Source organism: Aspergillus fumigatus, chromosome 2 (assembly GCF_000002655.1).
Source record: "Aspergillus fumigatus Af293 chromosome 2, whole genome shotgun sequence".
NCBI lineage: Eukaryota > Fungi > Ascomycota > Eurotiomycetes > Eurotiales > Aspergillaceae > Aspergillus > Aspergillus fumigatus.
The window spans coordinates 4,722,361-4,741,356 of NC_007195.1; the positions used below are offsets into that span (position 1 = coordinate 4,722,361).

General features: G+C 55.2%; 9 protein-coding genes across 9 annotated transcripts; 2 read left to right on the plus strand and 7 right to left on the minus strand.

The window, feature by feature from the left end:
- Nucleotides 1–6: 6 nt before the first annotated feature.
- Nucleotides 7–1,831, minus strand: AFUA_2G17730 (uncharacterized protein). The gene is made up of 2 exons (XM_077804251.1): nt 1,625–1,831; nt 7–1,570 (listed from the first exon to the last, which is right to left on the minus strand). The coding sequence occupies exons 1-2, from the start codon at nt 1,656–1,658 to the stop codon at nt 114–116; spliced, it is 1,491 nt and encodes a 496-aa protein (XP_077660411.1). The 5' UTR covers nt 1,659–1,831; the 3' UTR covers nt 7–113.
- A 1,097-nt stretch (nt 1,832–2,928) lies between these two features.
- On the minus strand, nt 2,929–4,169 carry AFUA_2G17750 (ankyrin repeat domain-containing protein; the record flags this gene model as incomplete). Its single annotated transcript, XM_077804252.1, has 1 exon — nt 2,929–4,169. The coding sequence occupies exon 1, from the start codon at nt 4,015–4,017 to the stop codon at nt 2,929–2,931; it is 1,089 nt and encodes a 362-aa protein (XP_077660412.1). The 5' UTR covers nt 4,018–4,169.
- Nucleotides 4,170–4,412: 243 nt separating this feature from the next.
- Nucleotides 4,413–5,707, minus strand: AFUA_2G17760 (uncharacterized protein; the record flags this gene model as incomplete). Its single annotated transcript, XM_751018.2, has 3 exons — nt 4,413–4,746; nt 4,796–5,371; nt 5,468–5,707. 3 exons carry the CDS (start codon nt 5,705–5,707, stop codon nt 4,552–4,554), a joined length of 1,011 nt encoding a protein of 336 aa, XP_756111.1. The 3' UTR covers nt 4,413–4,551.
- A 386-nt stretch (nt 5,708–6,093) lies between these two features.
- Nucleotides 6,094–7,385, minus strand: AFUA_2G17770 (uncharacterized protein; the record flags this gene model as incomplete). The annotated part of the gene is made up of 3 exons (XM_751019.2): nt 6,094–6,874; nt 6,924–7,138; nt 7,185–7,385. The coding sequence occupies 3 exons, from the start codon at nt 7,383–7,385 to the stop codon at nt 6,094–6,096; spliced, it is 1,197 nt and encodes a 398-aa protein (XP_756112.2).
- A 2,082-nt stretch (nt 7,386–9,467) lies between these two features.
- AFUA_2G17790 (putative amino acid transporter) lies at nt 9,468–11,387 on the plus strand (the record flags this gene model as incomplete). Its single annotated transcript, XM_751021.1, has 3 exons — nt 9,468–9,940; nt 10,013–10,845; nt 10,903–11,387. 3 exons carry the CDS (start codon nt 9,468–9,470, stop codon nt 11,385–11,387), a joined length of 1,791 nt encoding a protein of 596 aa, XP_756114.1.
- A 188-nt stretch (nt 11,388–11,575) lies between these two features.
- Nucleotides 11,576–13,431, minus strand: AFUA_2G17800 (Zn(II)2Cys6 transcription factor domain-containing protein; the record flags this gene model as incomplete). Its single annotated transcript, XM_751022.2, has 2 exons — nt 13,222–13,431; nt 11,576–13,163 (listed from the first exon to the last, which is right to left on the minus strand). Exons 1-2 carry the CDS (start codon nt 13,272–13,274, stop codon nt 11,576–11,578), a joined length of 1,641 nt encoding a protein of 546 aa, XP_756115.1. The 5' UTR covers nt 13,275–13,431.
- A 301-nt stretch (nt 13,432–13,732) lies between these two features.
- AFUA_2G17810 (RTA1 domain-containing protein) lies at nt 13,733–15,155 on the plus strand (the record flags this gene model as incomplete). The annotated part of the gene is made up of 4 exons (XM_751023.2): nt 13,733–14,147; nt 14,196–14,331; nt 14,382–14,773; nt 14,823–15,155. Exons 1-4 carry the CDS (start codon nt 13,926–13,928, stop codon nt 15,153–15,155), a joined length of 1,083 nt encoding a protein of 360 aa, XP_756116.1. The 5' UTR covers nt 13,733–13,925.
- A 549-nt stretch (nt 15,156–15,704) lies between these two features.
- AFUA_2G17815 (uncharacterized protein) lies at nt 15,705–16,140 on the minus strand (the record flags this gene model as incomplete). The annotated part of the gene is made up of 2 exons (XM_751024.1): nt 15,705–15,833; nt 15,916–16,140. 2 exons carry the CDS (start codon nt 16,138–16,140, stop codon nt 15,705–15,707), a joined length of 354 nt encoding a protein of 117 aa, XP_756117.1.
- Nucleotides 16,141–17,274: 1,134 nt separating this feature from the next.
- Nucleotides 17,275–18,853, minus strand: AFUA_2G17820 (uncharacterized protein). The gene is made up of 6 exons (XM_077804253.1): nt 18,662–18,853; nt 18,484–18,613; nt 18,302–18,425; nt 18,234–18,255; nt 17,755–18,187; nt 17,275–17,704 (listed from the first exon to the last, which is right to left on the minus strand). The coding sequence occupies exons 1-6, from the start codon at nt 18,815–18,817 to the stop codon at nt 17,388–17,390; spliced, it is 1,182 nt and encodes a 393-aa protein (XP_077660413.1). The 5' UTR covers nt 18,818–18,853; the 3' UTR covers nt 17,275–17,387.
- Between the last annotated feature and the right edge of the window lie 143 nt (nt 18,854–18,996).

The window sequence follows — 18,996 nt, forward strand, 5'->3', positions numbered from 1 at the left end:
GACTCGGAGCTGGAGCAAAGCAAGATGAATTGAACATGCCTATTATCGAATGACATTATTGTCAAGATATATACTCCGGAGACCGAATCTATTATTTACAACTGGACGACAGACTACTGCAAGCCAGCCTGCATCCTCTTCTCCTTGATCACCTCTCTCATATACGGACTCTTCTCGCGCACTTTCCGCCCCCAAACGATAAACGCGACTGGGGCCACCACCAGAGACAGACTGATCAACGCCAGCAGCGTACTGGCCCACTGGAACCCCAGCGTATTATACATGCGCATGGCCGCCAACGGCAGAAACGCCGAAAAGGTATTCTCCCCCAGCACGAAACAGGCCATGACACTGCCGGCGTACTGGCTGTACGCATCGACGATGTAGTCCGCGAGTCCAGAGACCACCACGACGCTGCCGGCGCCGACCATGAACAGGCCCACCGCGGGGGCAACCCACGGGAGCGTCGGGTACGAGGTCCACGCGTACACGAACATGCCCCCGGCGATCCCAACCACGCTGCCGGCCACGGACAGGTACAGCCGGGCTTCGGGGATGGGGAGACCAGGCATCTCGGTGTTGCGACTGGCCGATGCGAAGTACAGCTGGGCCGAGGGGATGGAGCAGAACCACCCGGCCACTTCGCCAATCACAATGGCGGCCTGGACGTATCCGGCTGTGACAGGACCCCAGTCGTACAGACCCACAAACACCTGCTCGACGGACTGGGTGAAGAGGTACAGCGTGCCGACGGTAAAGGCCGACCACAGCGTCGAGAAGAAGACCACGTACTCGGTGACCAGCATCGTGAGCGGCCGCCGGATGCTCGTGGCCAGCAGCTGCAGCAGCGGCTTCGCATCGAGTTCCTGGCGCGTATAGGCATTCTGCCCTTTGGCGCGGAGTCGCTTCGCCCGCTGGTGGAGGATGATCGCCGCGCGCGATTCCCTGAACACCAGAAAGTTGATGGGGAACAACACCCCGAGCCAGATCATCTGCAGGTAGGAGATCCATCTCCAGGATCGAAACTGGAAGACGGACGCGCCAATCACCGGGCCAACGCTGCTTCCCGCCAGATAGGCCCAGATCCAGAGACTGACGGGCTTACTGCGCTGCTTCTCCGTTTCCCACACATTGCCGATCACGCTGGCGGCACTGTTGCCGATCACCGTCACGCAGCCCCCGGCAAAGAAACGCGTAATCACCAGCGTCTCAAAGTTCTGCGCCACGCCTTGGGGAATGACGAACAGGATGAACAGGAGATGCGTCAGGAGGAACGTCCGCCGGATGCCAAAGTCCTCCATGATGGGGAGGATGAGCAGCGAGAAGACGACGCCGCCGAGGGCCCAGGAGGTCACCGGCCAATACGAGTGCGGGAAGACGGCATCGCTGATCCCAAACCGCTCGTTGATGGCTTCATGGGCGACGGTGATGATGGTGCCGTTCATGAGGGCCACAAACGTCATGAGCAGCGCGACGCAGGTGATGAGCCATTTTCTCGCCTTGGACCAGTTCAGTGGGTTTTCCGGATCGTCGGGACCATCCCAATCGACGATGGTGACCTCGGAGCTCACTGGGAGAGGGTCAGTATCTGGACGGTATTTGGGATCCATCTCTACCGACATACCGGAATCCTGATCCCCACGGTCATTGGTGAACATTCTTACTGCTCAGTGCGATAGACCTAGCCCTGTCTCGCATTGCTCAGGCCCAGACGCCGTCTCTATATATACCGTCCTCCTCTCAACCGATTGACCCGACATGGTTAGCTGGGGAAAAATCAGTGGCCACCCTCGCACTCGACTTCCCCATGTGGTCTGGAATCATGAAGAAAGCCGCCGATCCAATGAGACTGGATGCTGGGCATCTGGTGGACCTTGGTACCGCGTGGGAAGAGCCGGGACTGGGTCCGAATTACATAAAACCATTAATCATGCTGTCGATGCTTGACTCTCTTGGCGCTTGGCATCTTGACCTGCGTAGAAGGATGAATATACACATTGATTACAGAGTATGACAGTGCTGATCACGAGAGTAAGTACTAAGTACTCTGTAGGAGTATCAACCAGCCGAAGTCTCAGGCTGATGCAGTGTGTGATGATGCATATCGACTCCGGAGTACCATGTTGCAGCCAGTTGCCACTGAGATTGGATGCTCCTTTCTTCTGCTAAGCTTCTCCAATGAGCTGCCTATTCCGGCTAGTGCTCGGAGAATCAATTAAATGCGTATGATTGGAGGCCAATATGGATATGCTTGGTTGCCATTTGCGTGTGTCGTCCATGCACCAATCCGCCGAGATGACAGACGCATGGATGCTGCATTCTGACAGAGAGTTCTCTTCATTTGCTGATTTGGTAACGATCACTATGATAATGATGGCGACATCAGAGCTCTGCGCCCTTTTCCAGCAGATATGCGTAGAAAGGATCCCGTGAGTGCACCAGATGTCAAGCAGTCTGCCCATAGCTGTCCCGGGCGTTGACGTTGGCCCCAGCCTCGACGAGGATCCTGGCGGTCTCCTCGTTTCCCGCCCCGATGGCCCTCTCCAGACAGCTCCACCCGTCCTCCTCCTGATCGTCGGGGTTGGCCCCGTGGGCGAGCAAAAGCCTGACGAGCTGCGGATCCCCGTCTTCCCCGGTCGCGAACATGATCGCCGTGCGTCGGTCCGCGTTTCGGGCATGGACGTTCACTCGACCGGTCCGCAGCAGCATCCCAGCGATCGCGTAGTTATCCGCATCGAACCTCTCACAGGCAACAAGCAGCGCGGGGTACGACCGCAATTCGACAGCGGATCGGGATCGACGCCGTGTTCCAGGAGATACCGCGTGACCCGGACCATTCGACTGCGGACGGCGAGGATGAGTTGACGGGAACCGTCGGCCGCTGCAAAGTCCGGATCCGCGCCTCGTCGGAGCAAGAACGCGGCGGCCTCATCTTGACAGCTCCAGAGGGCCCTGTGCAGCGGCGCGCATGTGCCTCGACCGCGGGTAGTCATGTCTGCGCCGTTGGCGAGCAAGAGCTCCATCATGGCGACATGGCCGCCTGCCGCCGCCACAGCGAAAGGAGTCCGGCCCCTCGTTGTCTCGTGGATCCACTTCGGTGCCCAGCTGGAGGAGCATTTCAACCAGCGGCCGATCGTTCCGCCGTGCGGCGATATGGAGGAGTGTTTCTCCCTCGAGGTGAATGTCTATCCGGGCACCCCGGGCCACGAGCGCTTTGAATATGGGGACGGACCCGTTGGTGACGGCCCAGTGGATGGGGCGTATCCCGCGAGGGTTGGGCGAGTTTAGATCTGCTCCATGCCGCAGGAGCACCTCCACAACCACTGCGTGGTTTTCGCGGGCCGCCCAGCACAGGGCCGTCTCTCCGTCCTCGCCGACATTGTCTCGCCGGACGCCCCACTCCAGCAACGTCTCGACGACATCCGCGTGGCCCGCCTTGGCCGCGTGCCCGAGAGCAGTGAATCCGGTACGGTCCCGAATCTCCGGATCCACTCCCTGAGCCAGGAAGTACCGCACCAGTGACTGGTGTCCCATGACTGCAGCAAGCGAGAGCGCCGTATACCCGCAACAGCCGAGTGGATTACACCCGCGGTTCACGAGGAACTCGACCAGAGCGTGACTCCCGCTGCTAATGGCGGGATAGAGGGCCCGGGAGCCGGTAGACTCATACTGCTGGAGATCGGCGCCTCGCTCGATCAGGAGGAGCACACATTCCAGCGACCCGCGTCCTAACGCGAAATGCAGCGGTTGTTGGCTGAACGGGGCGGATGGCAGGGTAACCGTTGTGTCTTCCCGGGCTAGTAATACTCGCACAGCTGCGTCGTGTCCATATTGGATGGCCAGAGAAAGGGGCACCCGAGGAAATTGACGGCTCTCGTTCGGGCTGGCCCCGGAATCCAGTAAGAGCTTCAAGACACCCTCGTAGCCCCGTCCGGCTGCCACGTTCACCAGCGGGGTCTCACTGACGTCTTCATGCCGGTCGTCGTCCCGATCATTGGTTCGCCGTGGGTTTACCATCCACAGATGCTCCTAGCTCCAGACATTGTCTAACAGTGCCCTCAGCGCCCATATACACACCCCAGCGAAGAGCAGAGCGGTGGCAATGTCGGATATTATACTGGTAGAGGAATCGGTTTAGCGGGTGGTAAAGCCGACGGCTACTCTGGGCCAGGGCGTTGATGTCCCTCTCTCGCGACAGATGATCCGCCAAGAGAAAGAGGAGATCATCCGACAGCCGTAAGATAGACATGGGCACTTTATGACGCTCGATCTGATGAGAATCGATGGATGGATGCATGGATGGATGGCACGACGGGGTTTGTCGTGAATTTGAGGGGTGAAGGGACTAGGCTAAACGAAGGCCTACACTTCATGCGCGCGATTGGCCGCATTCTGTCTGCATGTCCTGGTATGCAGGGCTGCTAATGATGCTGATTGCTGATTGATATACTTCTAACCTCTCTCCTCAGTGTATCACCTCTGCGCTTGCATCATGACCCGCATATATCTGGGCCCCATTAGCGTTATGCTCTTCGCAAAGCTGGAGGTGGCTTACAAGCTCATGCCCGCCAACGCCAGCATAATCCCGACAATGCTCTGAAAAGAGATGGGATGCGTGCTGAAAGCCCATCCCAGCCCGACAATGATGCACGTCTTGAGCTGGCCGACCACCGTCCCGCTGATGGGTCCCGCCAAGTGGATGATGAAAAACTGCGAGAGATTCACCAAAGAAGCAAAGAGGCCGCTCTGTACTCGTTAGAAGAGCCGAGGACAGGACGTGGATGCAGCGCCATACCATTAAGATTAAAACCCACATGGACACTGGAACAGCCGCCAATGGCGGCGTTGCAGTGAAGTGAACAGTGAGCAGCAACAGAACGGTGCTGACTGGTGCCTGATTCAGGAGAAGCTGCATGCTGTTCAACTGGAACTTCTTGTGGTACTGCCCAATCCACACCGTATACACGGCACTGGTGCAGACGCCGGCGAGGGCAAAGATTGTTCCCCTGGACGACGTACTCGCGGCGCTCGCGCTGTCCATCGCCAGAGAGTCATAGTAGGAGACGATTCCCACGCCGGAGCACAGCAGGATGAGAGGGGAGACGGCCGCCCGGGGGATCTTGGTCGAGTAGAGCATGTAGTTGAGCAAAGCCACGACGGGGGTCAGGAGTAATCGGGCCAGCTGATGGAACATGACGGACGAATATGCCAGCGAGAGATTCTGGAGGACCACCTGGATACACATCGCTGCCGCCAGGGGGGAAATCTGCATTATCGACACCTGCTTTGGTATGAAGATGGCGCACTGTGGGCGAGAGACGACCCATAATGTGGCCCCCGTGATGAAGAAATGGTATGCAGCAAAGGCAACCTGGCAATTGTGGAAGGATATATCGGATAGGATGTATTTGTTGGTGAACACCTTGACTGGTCAGGTTGGGATCTGACGGGGCGGCCAGGTACATACTATGGCAACGGTGGAAGCAACATTGATTGCCGTCCATACAATGAAGCCAAGGCCCGGGGCTGCCTTGTCTGTTTTCTTCGTATCCGCTAGGATGCCGGCATATTTCTCTCGGTCTTCAAGATCCGGACTTTCTGGGTAGCCGGACGACGAGAGATCGGCATCGTAGTCGGACAGAGTCGAACTGACAGGCTGCACCGCTTCCTCTGGGGCCTTTTCCGAAAGAGTAGTTGTGTAAGACATTTTTCGTAGAAACTGTCAAACAAGCAGGTGAGAGCTTACCGACAAGACTATATGGAAGAACCAACTATGACCTAGAACCGTGAGGGCTTCCCTGGTTGAGCGGGTGATGACACCCAGGATCCAGTCTTTGAGACAGTCAATGGAACATTGTGATCAACGTCCATGTCTGATCAGACAACAACAGGCACCGTATCGATCCAAGCTAACAGGCGGGTCAGGTTGTTCGCATCCGGAAGGGTTGCAGTGATGGACATGGTCCAAGTAACCTCCTGTTGCATTTCCACCAAGGGCACACTATTACTGAATATAGCCGATTAACGGAGATGGCTTGAACAGTGTTATTTTACATGATGTAGTACAAATCTCAACTAAGCACATAGGCTCGACTAAACATCCTCGGAATACGCGACATGAAACCCTTGCGGATATTGAAACTCCTTCATCTTCAACTCAGCCGGCGACCATGGGTTATGGTCGTCCGGCCACTGAGACATCACCTTCTCACTTCCGGCCAGCAACCGATGGAGGTTGAGCTTCGTACTGTACACTAGATCCCACGCCTCATCTGGATGCCAGTTGTCCTGCCCATAGGACTCAATGTCCGAGTCCTTGTACGAAGAGCCCGCGCGCCGATGCGTCGCGATCAGATTCGGATGCGGCGCATAACACTGGATCTGAGGGCGATTCCTGCCTCCACACATGTCGCCCAGGGCGTTATCCACGGGAACCTCCAGGTGGTCCACCGACAACGAGGCCAGGATTTTCCGGGCGCCATTGTAGGTTACAGCGTACCCGTAAAGACAACAACCGGTGTCTGCGCGATAGACATACCGGGTAGATTCCTCGCGAAGCTGGGGGAAGCGCTGCTTCCACTGATCCACCGGTCCTCGCCGGTCGACCCAGAAGCTTCGGCGGTTCATGCCTGGGACTGTAGGATCGTTGGGGATGGCGTAGAACTGGGTCTCATTGGCTCCGGCAGCGGTTGAGCATCCCCCGACCCAGAGAAGGTCCCAATCCGTACCATACGGGGCTTGTTTGGTGGCGGTCGTGGTTGGCGAAAGCGTCCGGAGTCCTCGGGCGAACTCGCGAAGCTGCTGTTTGAGCGAGACATCCCAGTCGGCGTCGTCTTCCATAATGAGGGCGGTTGCATGGCGTTTTTCCACGACTCTACGAGTGGTCAGTCTGAATCGTTCGTCCCAAGCGCGATGACACATACGTGCGAAGAGCATTCATATGAGCTCGCCAACAGGCTGCAGCCGTCGGTTTGATGATTGTCATGTTCAGTCCCTGAGGAAGCGACTTTGGATGGACTTCGTCTGGTCTCACTCCGTCTAACCAGTCAACCTGAAAGCCGACGATCGAGGCCGCCAGAGCGAGGAAATCGCGCTTGTCGGTACGCTCCTTCAGACCAATGGCGTAAACATGCTCGAACTGCACACGTTAGACAGGTCGACAATAGCAGCTTGAGATGGCGTACTCCAAGCGTCTCATTCTGAATGGCCTCGTACAGATAATCATCCGCCCGACGAGAATGGCCGCCACCGCCACGGATCATATGCTGTGTTGCCGTGTAGTCGACCACATTGCTGACCAGCGCATTAAGGAACAGGATACTGCACAAAAACCCGGCAATGATCTTGATGACCTTGGAGTTCCCCAGCGTCATGACGACGGCCATGGAGCGGGAATTGGCCAGAAGCCCTGGACTTTAGCACGACGGACGTTGATCGAGGACAGTCTGGAGGCAGACAGTGAGGATACGATGAGTTGCGGACTTCATCTCTTGTCTATATCGATCTCATGGAGGGGTGCAAAGCCCACAATGGACCTTCATTAGTCTAGACACACTTCTTGGGCGGATAGCCTTGTTCGTCCGTTTTCGTCCACGGCTGCTGTTTCCGCTGCGTCGGCATCTCGGTGATGCCACTTCCAACAACGAATGAATTCCGGTTTAGGCACTTGGCTCCAATCCATCTGTAACCGAGAACCAGTTGAGCCCTTCCAGATGCATCACTTAGATGAGCTGGTGAAAAGAGGAAGACGACCGAGGCACCTAGTCTCCTGGATTTCCGAACCATGATCAGGTGACCTGTCCCAATGCGGGAGTTGAAATACAGATACATGCTACTGCACGTGACCTAATCTCTCTCTGCACACACTCTCTGTCCTGCTTTAAAACCTCGGATTCCCTCCTGACAACATCCCACAACCGTCGACCTAGTCAATAGTTGCCGTCTTATGCAGACTTGCTTCCCCCTCAGATGCTCACCTTCCAGCGGTGACCAGTTTTCGCAAACGTCACTCCGGTCGCGTCGACAAAGTGCCCGTATCCCTGCCTCCCCGACGCTGCCGTGGCCACGATCCCAGACCACGTCTCTCCAAGCAATGTGTATCGCAGCCCTTGGGACATTGTCATCCGTTTGAATGGAGAACTCGAACTCGACACGGAGTCTGTCTGTGTGCACCTCAGCAATGAAGGAGGAACATGGTTAGTGAGGACGGATGTCTGGGTTGGCTGAGAGTACGCGCATGATTTGTCGCAAAGCTGTAGGCTTCAGAGGTCGCGTAGATCCTCACTGCGTAGGAGTCGCAGTATGCATTGCCAGCCGGCTGCTTTCTTTCCACCCGTCCCATGCTCCGAGGTGGATTGGATCCTAGTTGTGCGGTGCATGAGATTATCGGCTTTGTACCTTCAGCATAGGGGTCTGGCCGTCCTCGAGGCCGCTCTCATTCGGCCATCTCGGCCGCCGGGAGCACGGTGAGCAGGCTCTCTTATCAAAGGGATGAAGCCAAAGGAACCATTCAATACTGTGGGCCGTCTTATCTTCCTGCTCAGGCTACAGTCCGCCGTACAGGCAATTTGATTTGCCAATGCATGTCTTATCGGGCTATGAAGATATATCCCCACTCGGAGTAGTTAGTAGACATATTTGCTAGCGAAACATACGGAGTAGAACTGGCCAGCATCTCCGTGCTACACTTGCCCAAACACCTTCCTGTTTCGACCTAGCCTGAGTCTGAAGCTGATAGGCAGACAAATTTCTTGAAGCTTGAAGCATGAGGGATAAAACAGTCAGGTTGAGCGGAATTTAACAGAGTTTGGATAGTGGCATCTAGTGCACGCCTCCTCTACGGAGGGTTACATCCGCTGTTCCACGGCGCGGAACATTGCTCTTTCGACGAATTGGATTGCGTCGATTGATGGAGATGGAAAAGAAATGGAGACAATGAGATGGCTTAATCAAATCATAGGGCCGAGAAGTCTCTCCTTCTCTCGCGTCCCTCTCCCTTTCCCTCTCTCTCTCTCGTTTGCCGACATTAACACGCTCTTGCATCTCGACGACAGACCCACTGGCCCCATCTTCCCCTTATTGACATGGCAAATAAGCATTGTCAAGCCTCGACGGTTCGCCTTGGCTATCCTCGGCATGCTTTTTTCCTCCGAGTTTCTGGATTGCCACGGAGCGACTGGATCCTGGGGATAGGAAACCTTATCCGTAGCATCCTCATTGCTCGGAGGCAAACACCCGCCTCTACCCTGTAGCCCGCCGGATGACGCTTTCTCTCGCTTCCTATCATGCCACTGGTCTGTTATTGGTCTGTGGATGACGGCGATCTGTCCGTCTCGGAGAAATGCTTCGCCAGATAAAAGGCCGTTGGTCCTGGCTGCTCTTCTCCGTGCCTCGCCCCTCCCTCCAAGAATTGCCTGCCATCGACTCCTCTTCGTCCTCTCTGCTTCTCCAACTCATCAAAGTCCACCATGGCACAGCCGGCGAGTGTCGTCCTCGACGGAGAAGATCCTCGGCTGCGGGAGAAAGAGCGTGGCACATTCGATGCCGTTGACCACGGCACCGGCACTGCTGCTATCCGTCCGCAGCATCGCAAGCTGCATGATCCTAGTGTCACCTTCGAGGAGTACTACTACTATGCTCAACTGACCCGTGCCGAAGAAGAGTCCCGGCCGAATGGCGATCAGGAACGGGGATGGCTGTCGATCATCTTCCCGTCCAAGTCGGGCGGCGGCGTCCAGCCCTTGCCCCAACACCCGTCGGAAGATGCCAAAACGCCCAGCGCCGGCGACGCAGCGCGCCAGATGACCATCACGGACGAGGAATGGACCAATGCGTCCCGGGCGCTGCGGACGGCCACTCGAGGGGCCATCTTCTATCTGATCACCACCGACATTCTGGGCCCATTCGGTCTGGGGTATGCCTTTGCGACCATGGGTTGGGGGTAAGTAGAGTTGGACGAATCATCTTTCCTTCTTTCTTTTTCTTTTGTTCTTTGCCTAACCTGACGTGATAGTCCCGGAATTGCATTGTACACGGTCTTTGGTGGCCTGGCTGCCTATTCGGGCTATCTCCTCTGGTCCGCGTTCCTGGGCCTCGATTCGTACCAATTCCCCGTTCGCAGTTTCGGGGATCTGGGCTTCCGTCTGTATGGCCGGTGGATGCGGTATCTATTCAACATCCTGCAGAGCATCCAGCTGCTGCTGAACGTGGGTCTGATCGTCATCTCCAACGGTGAGGCCCTCTACCAGGTGTCCAGGAGCAAGCTGTGCTTCATCGTCTGCTGCCTGGTGTGGGCGCTGTTCGGCTTCTTCATCGGCCAGATCCGGACTCTCCAAAAGTACGGCTGGCTCGCCAATTGCGCCGTCTGGATCAACCTCATCGTCATGTTCATCACCATGGGCGGAGCCGCCAACGCGCCCCCCAACTACGCGGCCGCCTCGGCGTCGGCGGGTGCGGTCATCAACGAGGCCCTCATCACGCCGGTGAACGGCGTCTATCCGCCCGTCCAGACCTCCGGCGGCCTGCCCGAGGCGGGTAACTTCGTCGGCTCGCTCAATGGCGCGATGCAAGCCGTGTTTGCATACGGGGGGGCCATGGTGTTCCCGGAATTCATGTCGGAGATGAAGCGGCCCAAGGACTTTCTGACCGCCATGTGGGCGGCCCAGGCCTTCATCTACTTCTGGTACATGTTCTACGGCCTGTTCATGTACGGCTATCAGGGCCAGTACAACGTCAACCCCAGCTACCTGGGGATCGGCTCGTACAACATCTCGACGGCCGGCAACGTCTTTGCCATGGTCAGTGCGGCCATTGCGGCGGGTCTGTATGGCAACATCGGTCTGAAGGGTATGTCTGCCGCAAAAAGTTTCCGGAGGTGTGTTGTTGCCGTACTGACCGTCTTAGTCCTGTACAACCAAGTCTTCGTCGAGCTCTTGCGGTGCCCGCCGTTGACCACTCGGGGCGGCAAGTGGTTCTGGGTCATCCTGGTTCCCATCTACTGGGGGATCGCCTTTGCTCTCGCCGCCGGTATCCCCAACTTCTCCGGTCTGACCTCGGTGGTCGCGGCCGTGTGTATTCTGCAATTCACCTACAGCTTCCCCCCTCTCCTGGCCCTGGCGTACTGGGTCAGGCGCGCCGCCCTGCGAGACGGAGAGGGCTTCGACCCCGCGACGGGCCAGACCATTCTGCACGATCGGAGCATGTCGCGTGTCATCCGCGGGTTCCTCGCGCAGAGACCTAAGGAACTGGCGATGAGTGTGTTCAACATTTTCTACGTCTTGGGTGCATTGGTGTTGGCGGGGATGGGTGCATACTCTGCCATTGAGAGTCTGATCAATGCTTTTGCACAGAGCCGTACGACGTCGTATACCTGCAAGATCAGTATATGAGCCGCCGGCCTGCTGTAGGACGGGAGGTGGGCCCGGTGTCGCTGGCAAAGGATGATGTTTTGTATTAGACGATGCTACCATACAGCCTTGTCTATAATCCATAGCCAGGTAGTCATTCCTGGGATATCGATTCATCTCTAGTAAAGCATTCACGCGATCATTGCAGCGTACGAACATACTGGGTCATATCACCACTGTATAACCTCCTCGTAGAGCTTGGTCCCATTCCGAAAGAACTTAACCTTCCCCTGTCGACCCTCGCAAAACTCACCAGCAACCGCATTGGTCCTGGCAGAAACAGGCAGATCCGCCGGCTCGTACATGGCCCCCTGTGCGAATCCCGCAGCCTCTTCCTCCAGAGTGACCACTTTGCGTGCCAGCGTCGAGAACAGCGCCGAGTCCCATACACCTTCGCGCCGGCGACTGCGACTCATCAGGTCGATGGCTCGGTGGCGGATTTGCGAATGTCGACACGATGTGGCGATGATCCAGAGGAGGGGGACGAGTCCTAGCGAGACGACGAAGAAGGAGGAAGAAGACAAGGAGGAGGAGGATCCGGGCTTGGGGAGGATTGTAGGAAGGGTATTCGGTCGTTGTTGGGATGGTTGAACCTTGGCCGAGGGCTTCGACCTTGAAGCAGGTGTGCGAGAAGAGGAATCTATAAGATCCTCCGCCAGACATAAGATCGCCCCGAAGTCAGAGGCGAACCGGTCAAGTCCGCCCTCTGACGTCGACCCATCGATATTCACGAAGATGTCCATCACCTTCCGCCACATCTTCAGATGATTGATTGTCACGCGGTCAGCTTCGCTCTGGTTGGTTTGCACGTGGGCTGCGAGGAATGCGTCAAACTTGACCGACCAGGCGTGCATATGTTGTCGCACCTGGGCATAGTATGCCTCGTTCTGCTGGAGAATTTGGACCAGCTCGACGCTTTCGAGATTCTGGGATAGGTATAGAAGCTTGAGATACTGGTTGTAGCAAAACTGAAACGAATCACTGAGCTGGTCGAGCGTCGGAGTGTCCTCCAGGTTAACTGGAGGCAGTTTGGAGGGAGACAGCAGGGTTGACTGGATGGAGACCGGCAGGTACGATTGCCAGTCGATTTCGAGCATTTGATTCTCAATGGTGACGAACATTAAGCGAACAATGCTCGGGGGAAGACGGACTCCTTCCTTCAGGAAGCGCTCTTCTCGTTGTCGGAGGATTCGCAGGCCGGCGATGCCGTGCTGGACCGCATTGCGAAAGTGGCCATGCAGGCTCTCGAAGCAGAAAAATAGCACACACATGATAAGAATGCTGTCAGTGCTTTGCCCCTCCGTGACGGGGATCCGGTTCAGGGCCAGATGGATGGCCGAACTGTACTGCTGCAACGCATACCGAGTCAGGCCGGATGGCGCCACGGCCGGCCCACCCCCGTCACGCACAAAGGCGCGATGCAAGGACCCTAGCGCAGCGGCCGCCACTCGCACAGTCGCGTCCTGGTAGGCTGCACGAAGAAGAAAGTCCCCGGCCTTGGCTCCGAAGCAGGAGACGGTCTGGAAGTGGAAAAACTCCAGCGCACGGTAGTCACACCCTGCGAGTGGCTGGTGGAACGAAGGGAACACGCTCATCCTAATTGGCTCGGATACCTGCGACGTATATTGAACAATCCGTAGTTCGCTCGACTGGCGAGGAGTGCCCGACGAGGGGCTGGCGTAGCCGTCGCACTTGCGGCCAGTGGATCGACATCGGCAGCAGGTGGGCTTTTCTTCATCGCATTTCACCCTTCGGATCCTAGCACCAGCATGAATATGATGGCTTCAATTGCACTACATGTAGTCGCCTGACTCACTTGCATGTAAGACAGCCGCGGCGAGACCGGCTGACTCCTGTCCGCAGAGGCATGGTTATCTATACACATCAAGCGTCCCACGATCCGCGATTCATATACCTCCAGGGCCACTTTTCAGCCTCAAACCTCCGAATGCGAGTTGCGCAGAGAGAAGCGAGTCGAAGAGATCCACGGACCCAAGCTTGTGGGAACGCGGCTGCCTATCACCATGTCAGACGAAGTTGAGAAAACAAGGAGCCAGACCGTCCAAGCTCCAAGACCAAAACAGTTAGCGGATGCGAGAAGATGGGAATCGTCCATTCAGCGTGGGCAATTGCTTGCCTGTCAGATTCGCCCTGATTGGCCCGCTGGGACCCCGTTAGCCTGGTCTATTTTTATTGCTGGTCTTCGTATCCAACCGCCATGCCAAGCTTCATTTGCCATGTCTGATTGGCGTGCTCGCTTGTCACCACGGAGGACTGAAAGATCTGATGAAGATTCAGGTCAAGGTAGGATGCTTCATGTCGGTGGAGGCTGCGATGGCTGAGCATCATGGTCAACAGTGGTTATATATCCTGTTATCTGGCGGCCTGGCAGGCTTCACAATAACGCCAGAAGTCATGGATATATAAGTCTATATCGCTCCGTGTCTACAATGGCCTCTCCGCCATGATCAACCAGAAAGATTCTTCGGCTCGAGTCCCATACTATACCCATCTGTCAACATGGACCCCACTGCATCGATATCCGCCACTGCTACCGCTCCAGCACTATCTCCCACCGAGACCTGTACGCATCCCAAACCAGGCAAAAATGGCTATCTGCCTCCAGAAGCCTGTGATGCCATTCTTCTCTATGTGCCGTCCTTTGGCGCAGCCATCTTTTTCACGATCCTGTTCGGGTTAACGACCCTCTGCCACGCCGTCCAAGCTTTCATGTTCAAAAAGGTTGGTATCGCATCGAGAAATCCAAGAATGATCAGCTAACGACGGCAGAAATATGCCTGGGTCGTGATCATGGGAGCCAGCTGGGAGCTACTTGCGTTTGTATTCCGGATTCTACAGACACGACACCAGGACAACGTGCCCTATGCGACTGCCCACACCATTCTCTATCTTTTGGCCCCTTTATGTACGCCGCGCCTCCTGGCATCGACTCCAAGAGATACTGATCAACTGCAGGGATTAATGCGTTCATCTACATGACCCTGGGCCGCCTCATCCACTTCTTCATCCCCGAGCGACGCCTGGGAGGAATCTCCGCCAAACGATACGGATTGATATTCGTGTGGCTGGACATTCTCGCCTTTATCGTCCAGCTCGCAGGTGCCAGCATCACCACCCAGCGCGAGGTGCCCACCAGCACCATCATGCTCGGGATCCACATCTACATGGGCGGGATCGGACTCCAAGAACTGTTCGTGCTGATCTTTGGCGCTCTGACAATCCATCTCCACCGTCGCATGGTACAGATGGAGAACTATGGGGGATTAGACAACGAAAAGACCACCCGCGGCTCCGTTTCCTGGCGCTGGCTGTTTGCGGCGCTATATGCCGCGTTGATTCTCATCACCGTATGTGCCATCGCTCTGGGGGAGAGGGGTATACTGACAAAAGTCGCAGATCCGAATCATCTTCCGACTTTGCCAGTATGCGCGGGGCACGGATCCGACGAACCCTGTTTTGACTCAAGAGGCATACGAATATGTGCTCGACGCGACGCCAATGTTCCTTGCTCTGCTCATTCTGAACGTCATTCATCCTGGTCGGGTCTTGCAGGGCCCGGACTCGGAATTCCCCAGGGTCAGCAGAAAGGAGAAAAAGCGCATCAAGCGCGAGAAGAAAGAAGCGAAGAGAGCCGAGAAAGAGCGCAAGAAGAGTGGGAAGAATGAGGATGGACGTTTCGAGTCGCTTTCAATACAGGAGGGGGGGCAAGTTTACGATTCCAGAGCCTAGTGGTTGGCAATGATGAGTTTCTTTAGGTGGTCAAAGTATAAAATGATAGAAGTGTTCCATAAAGCAAATACATATTCATTTTTCCGTGGGCACTCAGAATGTAGTAGGCTTTTGATCCGAGCCAGACGGTCATGATTAATGTTCACACAGGTTAAAGCTGTCCATCTCGATGTCTCGTTCTGCTCCTCCAACCTGGTCGAATGCTCCTCCATCAGCTCTTTTTGGTATTGCCGGGCCTTCTCCAACGTGATGGGAGAAGCATCAAATTTCTTCTTTACTATGTCCTGCAGTTCCGGAGGAAGCCTCTCCCCAGCACACGGCCAACGAGCTCCTGCCGCTCTTTCCACCAGTCCTCTTGCTGAGGTGGCACATTGGCCGACGAAATCATCGACAGATGCGGATCCACAAGTAAGAATGCCAGGATCTTGCGATGGCCCGTTTGGACCGGTCCGCTAGTGAGAACGGCGCTACGCGGTGTTGGAGGATATTTGGAAAGGTGAGAAGACGTCCCTGGTGCGTTTCGACACTGCCTAGCAGCTGAGTGATGTTTCACTCATTGGAACCATCCACCTCAGGCCTAGAGCCAAAGACCTGTTGCAGAAGCTCATGCCGGGATTGTTCATAGCTAATGTTCTCAATCTTGCTGGAGATGGCCCGTTGATGGAACGTGAGAGTGCTCTAGTAGATGGCTGTAGCCCAGATATGTTCGTTCATTCATGATTAGAATGGGCTCATTGATTAACAGCAACGATGGACTTACCAGTTGCCCTTCAATATGCCAGGAGCCTCCTGCATACTCGGGTTTCTCGGGCGTCAGCTCGATGTTCGCCAGCTTGACAATCACCTGGAGTCCTCGCTCGCCATATTCCTTGCAGAGGTTGATCTGGTTGTAGAAGGGGTGCGGGTCAAATTCTCCTGGTTCTGGTCGGTTGATGGGCTGACTCCGTTGCCATTCCCCAGTGTTTCTCGCAGAACTCGTCATCATCCTCTTCATCCTCGTCCACTGCCTCTGGCTTGGGTTCTGGATAAGTCGTCATATTCAGCTTCATGGTATTCAATGCGCTGATACTCATTTTCAAGAGACTCAGGGTTGTGTTCCACATAGGGATGGTCTTTACCAGTATCCTTTCGATAATCTGGTACAGCCCTCGGTATCGCTGGGGATATAGATTGTTGATGGACGATGCAATCCGACATTCATCGTTCGGTCCAAAATGGACGTCACAGGGTAGCCATTGACTTGAGGCTGTAGGGTCGATGAGGGCGCCTCTGGTAGTCCTTCTGCTCCTGGGGAACCTCCTCCAAAGAACGGACGGCCTCTATGAGACCTGCCGTAATTCCTCCGATATTGGAACATTGGATTTGACAACATCCACGTCTTTGGCAGTATTCTCATCATTGAACACCTGAGACGGCCAGCACGAGCGTGTTCATAACATGGGCGACGTGCCTTCCCGTCCCAGTTCGGCTTGTCGGGGATTGCATTCAGTGCTCTTATCATCAATATCTCTCGATGTGTATCCAACCGTCTATCTCTGTCAGTTGCCATCAATTGCAGGCCCTGATCACGTTACGAGATGAAATAATCGTCCAGCCCATTGGGGTATATAACATGCCGCACTGTCCCAGGGGTGGAGTTCAGGGGTAACGAGAAACCCGGTAAGTCGAAACGCGACTGCGGTGAAGCCACAGCCATTGCCATTGCCATGTTGAGTTTGAGTGATCTTGCTGATTCTGTATGCAATGACTGAGGAGTTGTCTGTCAATGCAACAGCGGAGGCGTCAATCGTGCTATATCGACGCGTTGATGACTAGCACTTGACAGTGCGGATAACTCACGAAGTCACAGGGTTGCCCTTGTAGGTACAGCATGAAGAAGTCCTTAATGGGATGGCATGGGCAGTGGCAGGTTAGTCATTGGAAAGCACGGCGAGACTATAACATATACGCGGTGTCTGCCTAAAGGGAAAGTGCTGAAAGGTAATGCCTCTGAAGCTGATAAAGATGGGATCAGACATGAAACTAATGCAGAATGATAGCAGATTATTCGTCTGAAAACCTCCACTTTGCCAAAGATGGCAGTCTAAGCTTTTCTATTGGCGCTGATCTATGAACTAGCTGCAATGCGACTGCGAAATGTTGCGAAAACCCAGCAGGGCGCCAGGGCGTGTCAATGAGCTTCTTTCATTGGTACTAGGCAAGTAATGCATAATTACAAAGTCCTCGAATGCATCACAGCCTTTTTCTCACTTCTAGCACCGACTCGTCGCCCTTGTCGGTATTCCAGATCTGCACCAGCTCGAGACCTACCGCATCGAATAAAGCCCTCCACTGCGAGACAGTTCGCTCGAGACCGGCCGTGTGCAACCACATGAGAATATCCATCTCAGCTGCTCTCAGCTCGGCCCCGGTATCCGGCAACACATAGTCGTCAATCAGCAGGGTGGAGTATCCCGGCTCCATGGCATCGGCGATATGCGACAGAATCTGCTTACTTTTGGCATCGGACCAGTTATGCAGCACTTGCCGGAAGAAATAAGCCCGGGCACCTTTACTTGTCAGTTCTGTTTGATCTGTTGGTACGGGGAATGCGTCTCACCTTTGACCGGCTGCGGATTGAAGAAATCGTGCTCCATTGGCTCAATCCCCTCTGGTATCGTCTCAAGCCGATTGAGCGTCAGAGGCAGATCTTGCAAGATGAGTCTCCCCGGAACGTCCGGGTGACGCTGTCTGAAACGCGACATTTCCTGTCCTGGTCCGCCTCCAACATCGACCAGCAGAACAGAATCTGGACTGTCTCGGACAGGCCGCAGTTTCTCGGCAGCAGGATAGATTTCAAACCACTGCGGCTGGTTGATCAACCGTCGAGAGGCCATGTAGTCGTCAAACGCCTGCTTTTGTTCTGGGTTTTGTTCGAGCATGCCGAAGATTTTGTCAAATCCGTGTGCGTACTTGAAGAGTGTTTGCTGCCCTGGTTCATCGGCGAACTGGGAAATGCCTGGCCCACGCATGTACTCGACCAGTTTTGCTCCCTAGATTGTCAGCCCGTACCGTGGAGTGAGCATAGAGGGAGCGTACCATGCCAAAGTCGGGTTCAAAGCTATCAAAGTCAGTCACTCACCCTTTATGAACATGGAAATACGTACTGATGCTTAACTGCGGCAATTGATCCAGGGAGGATCTCAAAATGGGTCGTGTCATTCGCCGCGTATGTCTGGTTGGCCGTCTCAATGGCGAACCCAATTGCGGTCAGCACGCGCATTACACGGACTGATGCATTAGGGTGAGTATTGCTCTCAATACGGAGGGACGCATGTAAGGCACCTACCAACTAGGAGCTCATCGGTATCCGTCACACGCGACAGTTCGGTCGATGTGATGGGTTCTCCATTCCTCGCCGCTATCGCGTGCAGCAGCTTCCTTTCGATTGCTACTCGAACGCAGATATTTTGCATAATCTGCTTGTAAGCTGCATTCCTCGAGTATACTTACGCCATAGGACTTACTTGAAAGTTTACTCGAGAAGTTGTGTCAATCGGCTTTTCGGCTGCCAATTGAAGCTTGCGAATCGCAGCCAGCAGTTGATTGTGAGCATTGGGATCTCCTGCAGCTTCGGCCTCGGCTAGCCTCTGGACGTGCTTGATCTCGTCGAATATGGTCATTTTGTCTACAAGCCAGGAAGGAAAGGAATATAGTCGGGGACTGTCCAGGGGGGTTGGAAAGCTGGCGAGGTTGACATACGCAGAGCAATACAGGATGAGCAAATCCCCGACCACGCCAATTTATCCCGGAAGGTCTCAGTCCACTATTGAGGCGATGGAAATGCGGCACGCTCATGATC

What these genes read in the sequence shown, in the direction of transcription:
- AFUA_2G17730 (XM_077804251.1), bottom strand. Translation starts at nt 1,658, where the DNA reads ATGTTCACCAATGACCGTGGGGATCAGGATTCCG. An exon ending in CCGTGGGGATCAGGATTCCG is followed by an intron (nt 1,571 to 1,624) that starts GTATGTCGGTAG and finishes ACCCTCTCCCAG; the next exon opens with TGAGCTCCGAGGTCACCATC.
- AFUA_2G17820 (XM_077804253.1), bottom strand. Translation starts at nt 18,817, where the DNA reads ATGACCATATTCGACGAGATCAAGCACGTCCAGAGGCTAGCCGAGGCC. An exon ending in ATTGCCGCAGTTAAGCATCA is followed by an intron (nt 18,256 to 18,301) that starts GTACGTATTTCC and finishes TGACTTTGATAG; the next exon opens with CTTTGAACCCGACTTTGGCA. An exon ending in CAATCCGCAGCCGGTCAAAG is followed by an intron (nt 17,705 to 17,754) that starts GTGAGACGCATT and finishes TGACAAGTAAAG; the next exon opens with GTGCCCGGGCTTATTTCTTC.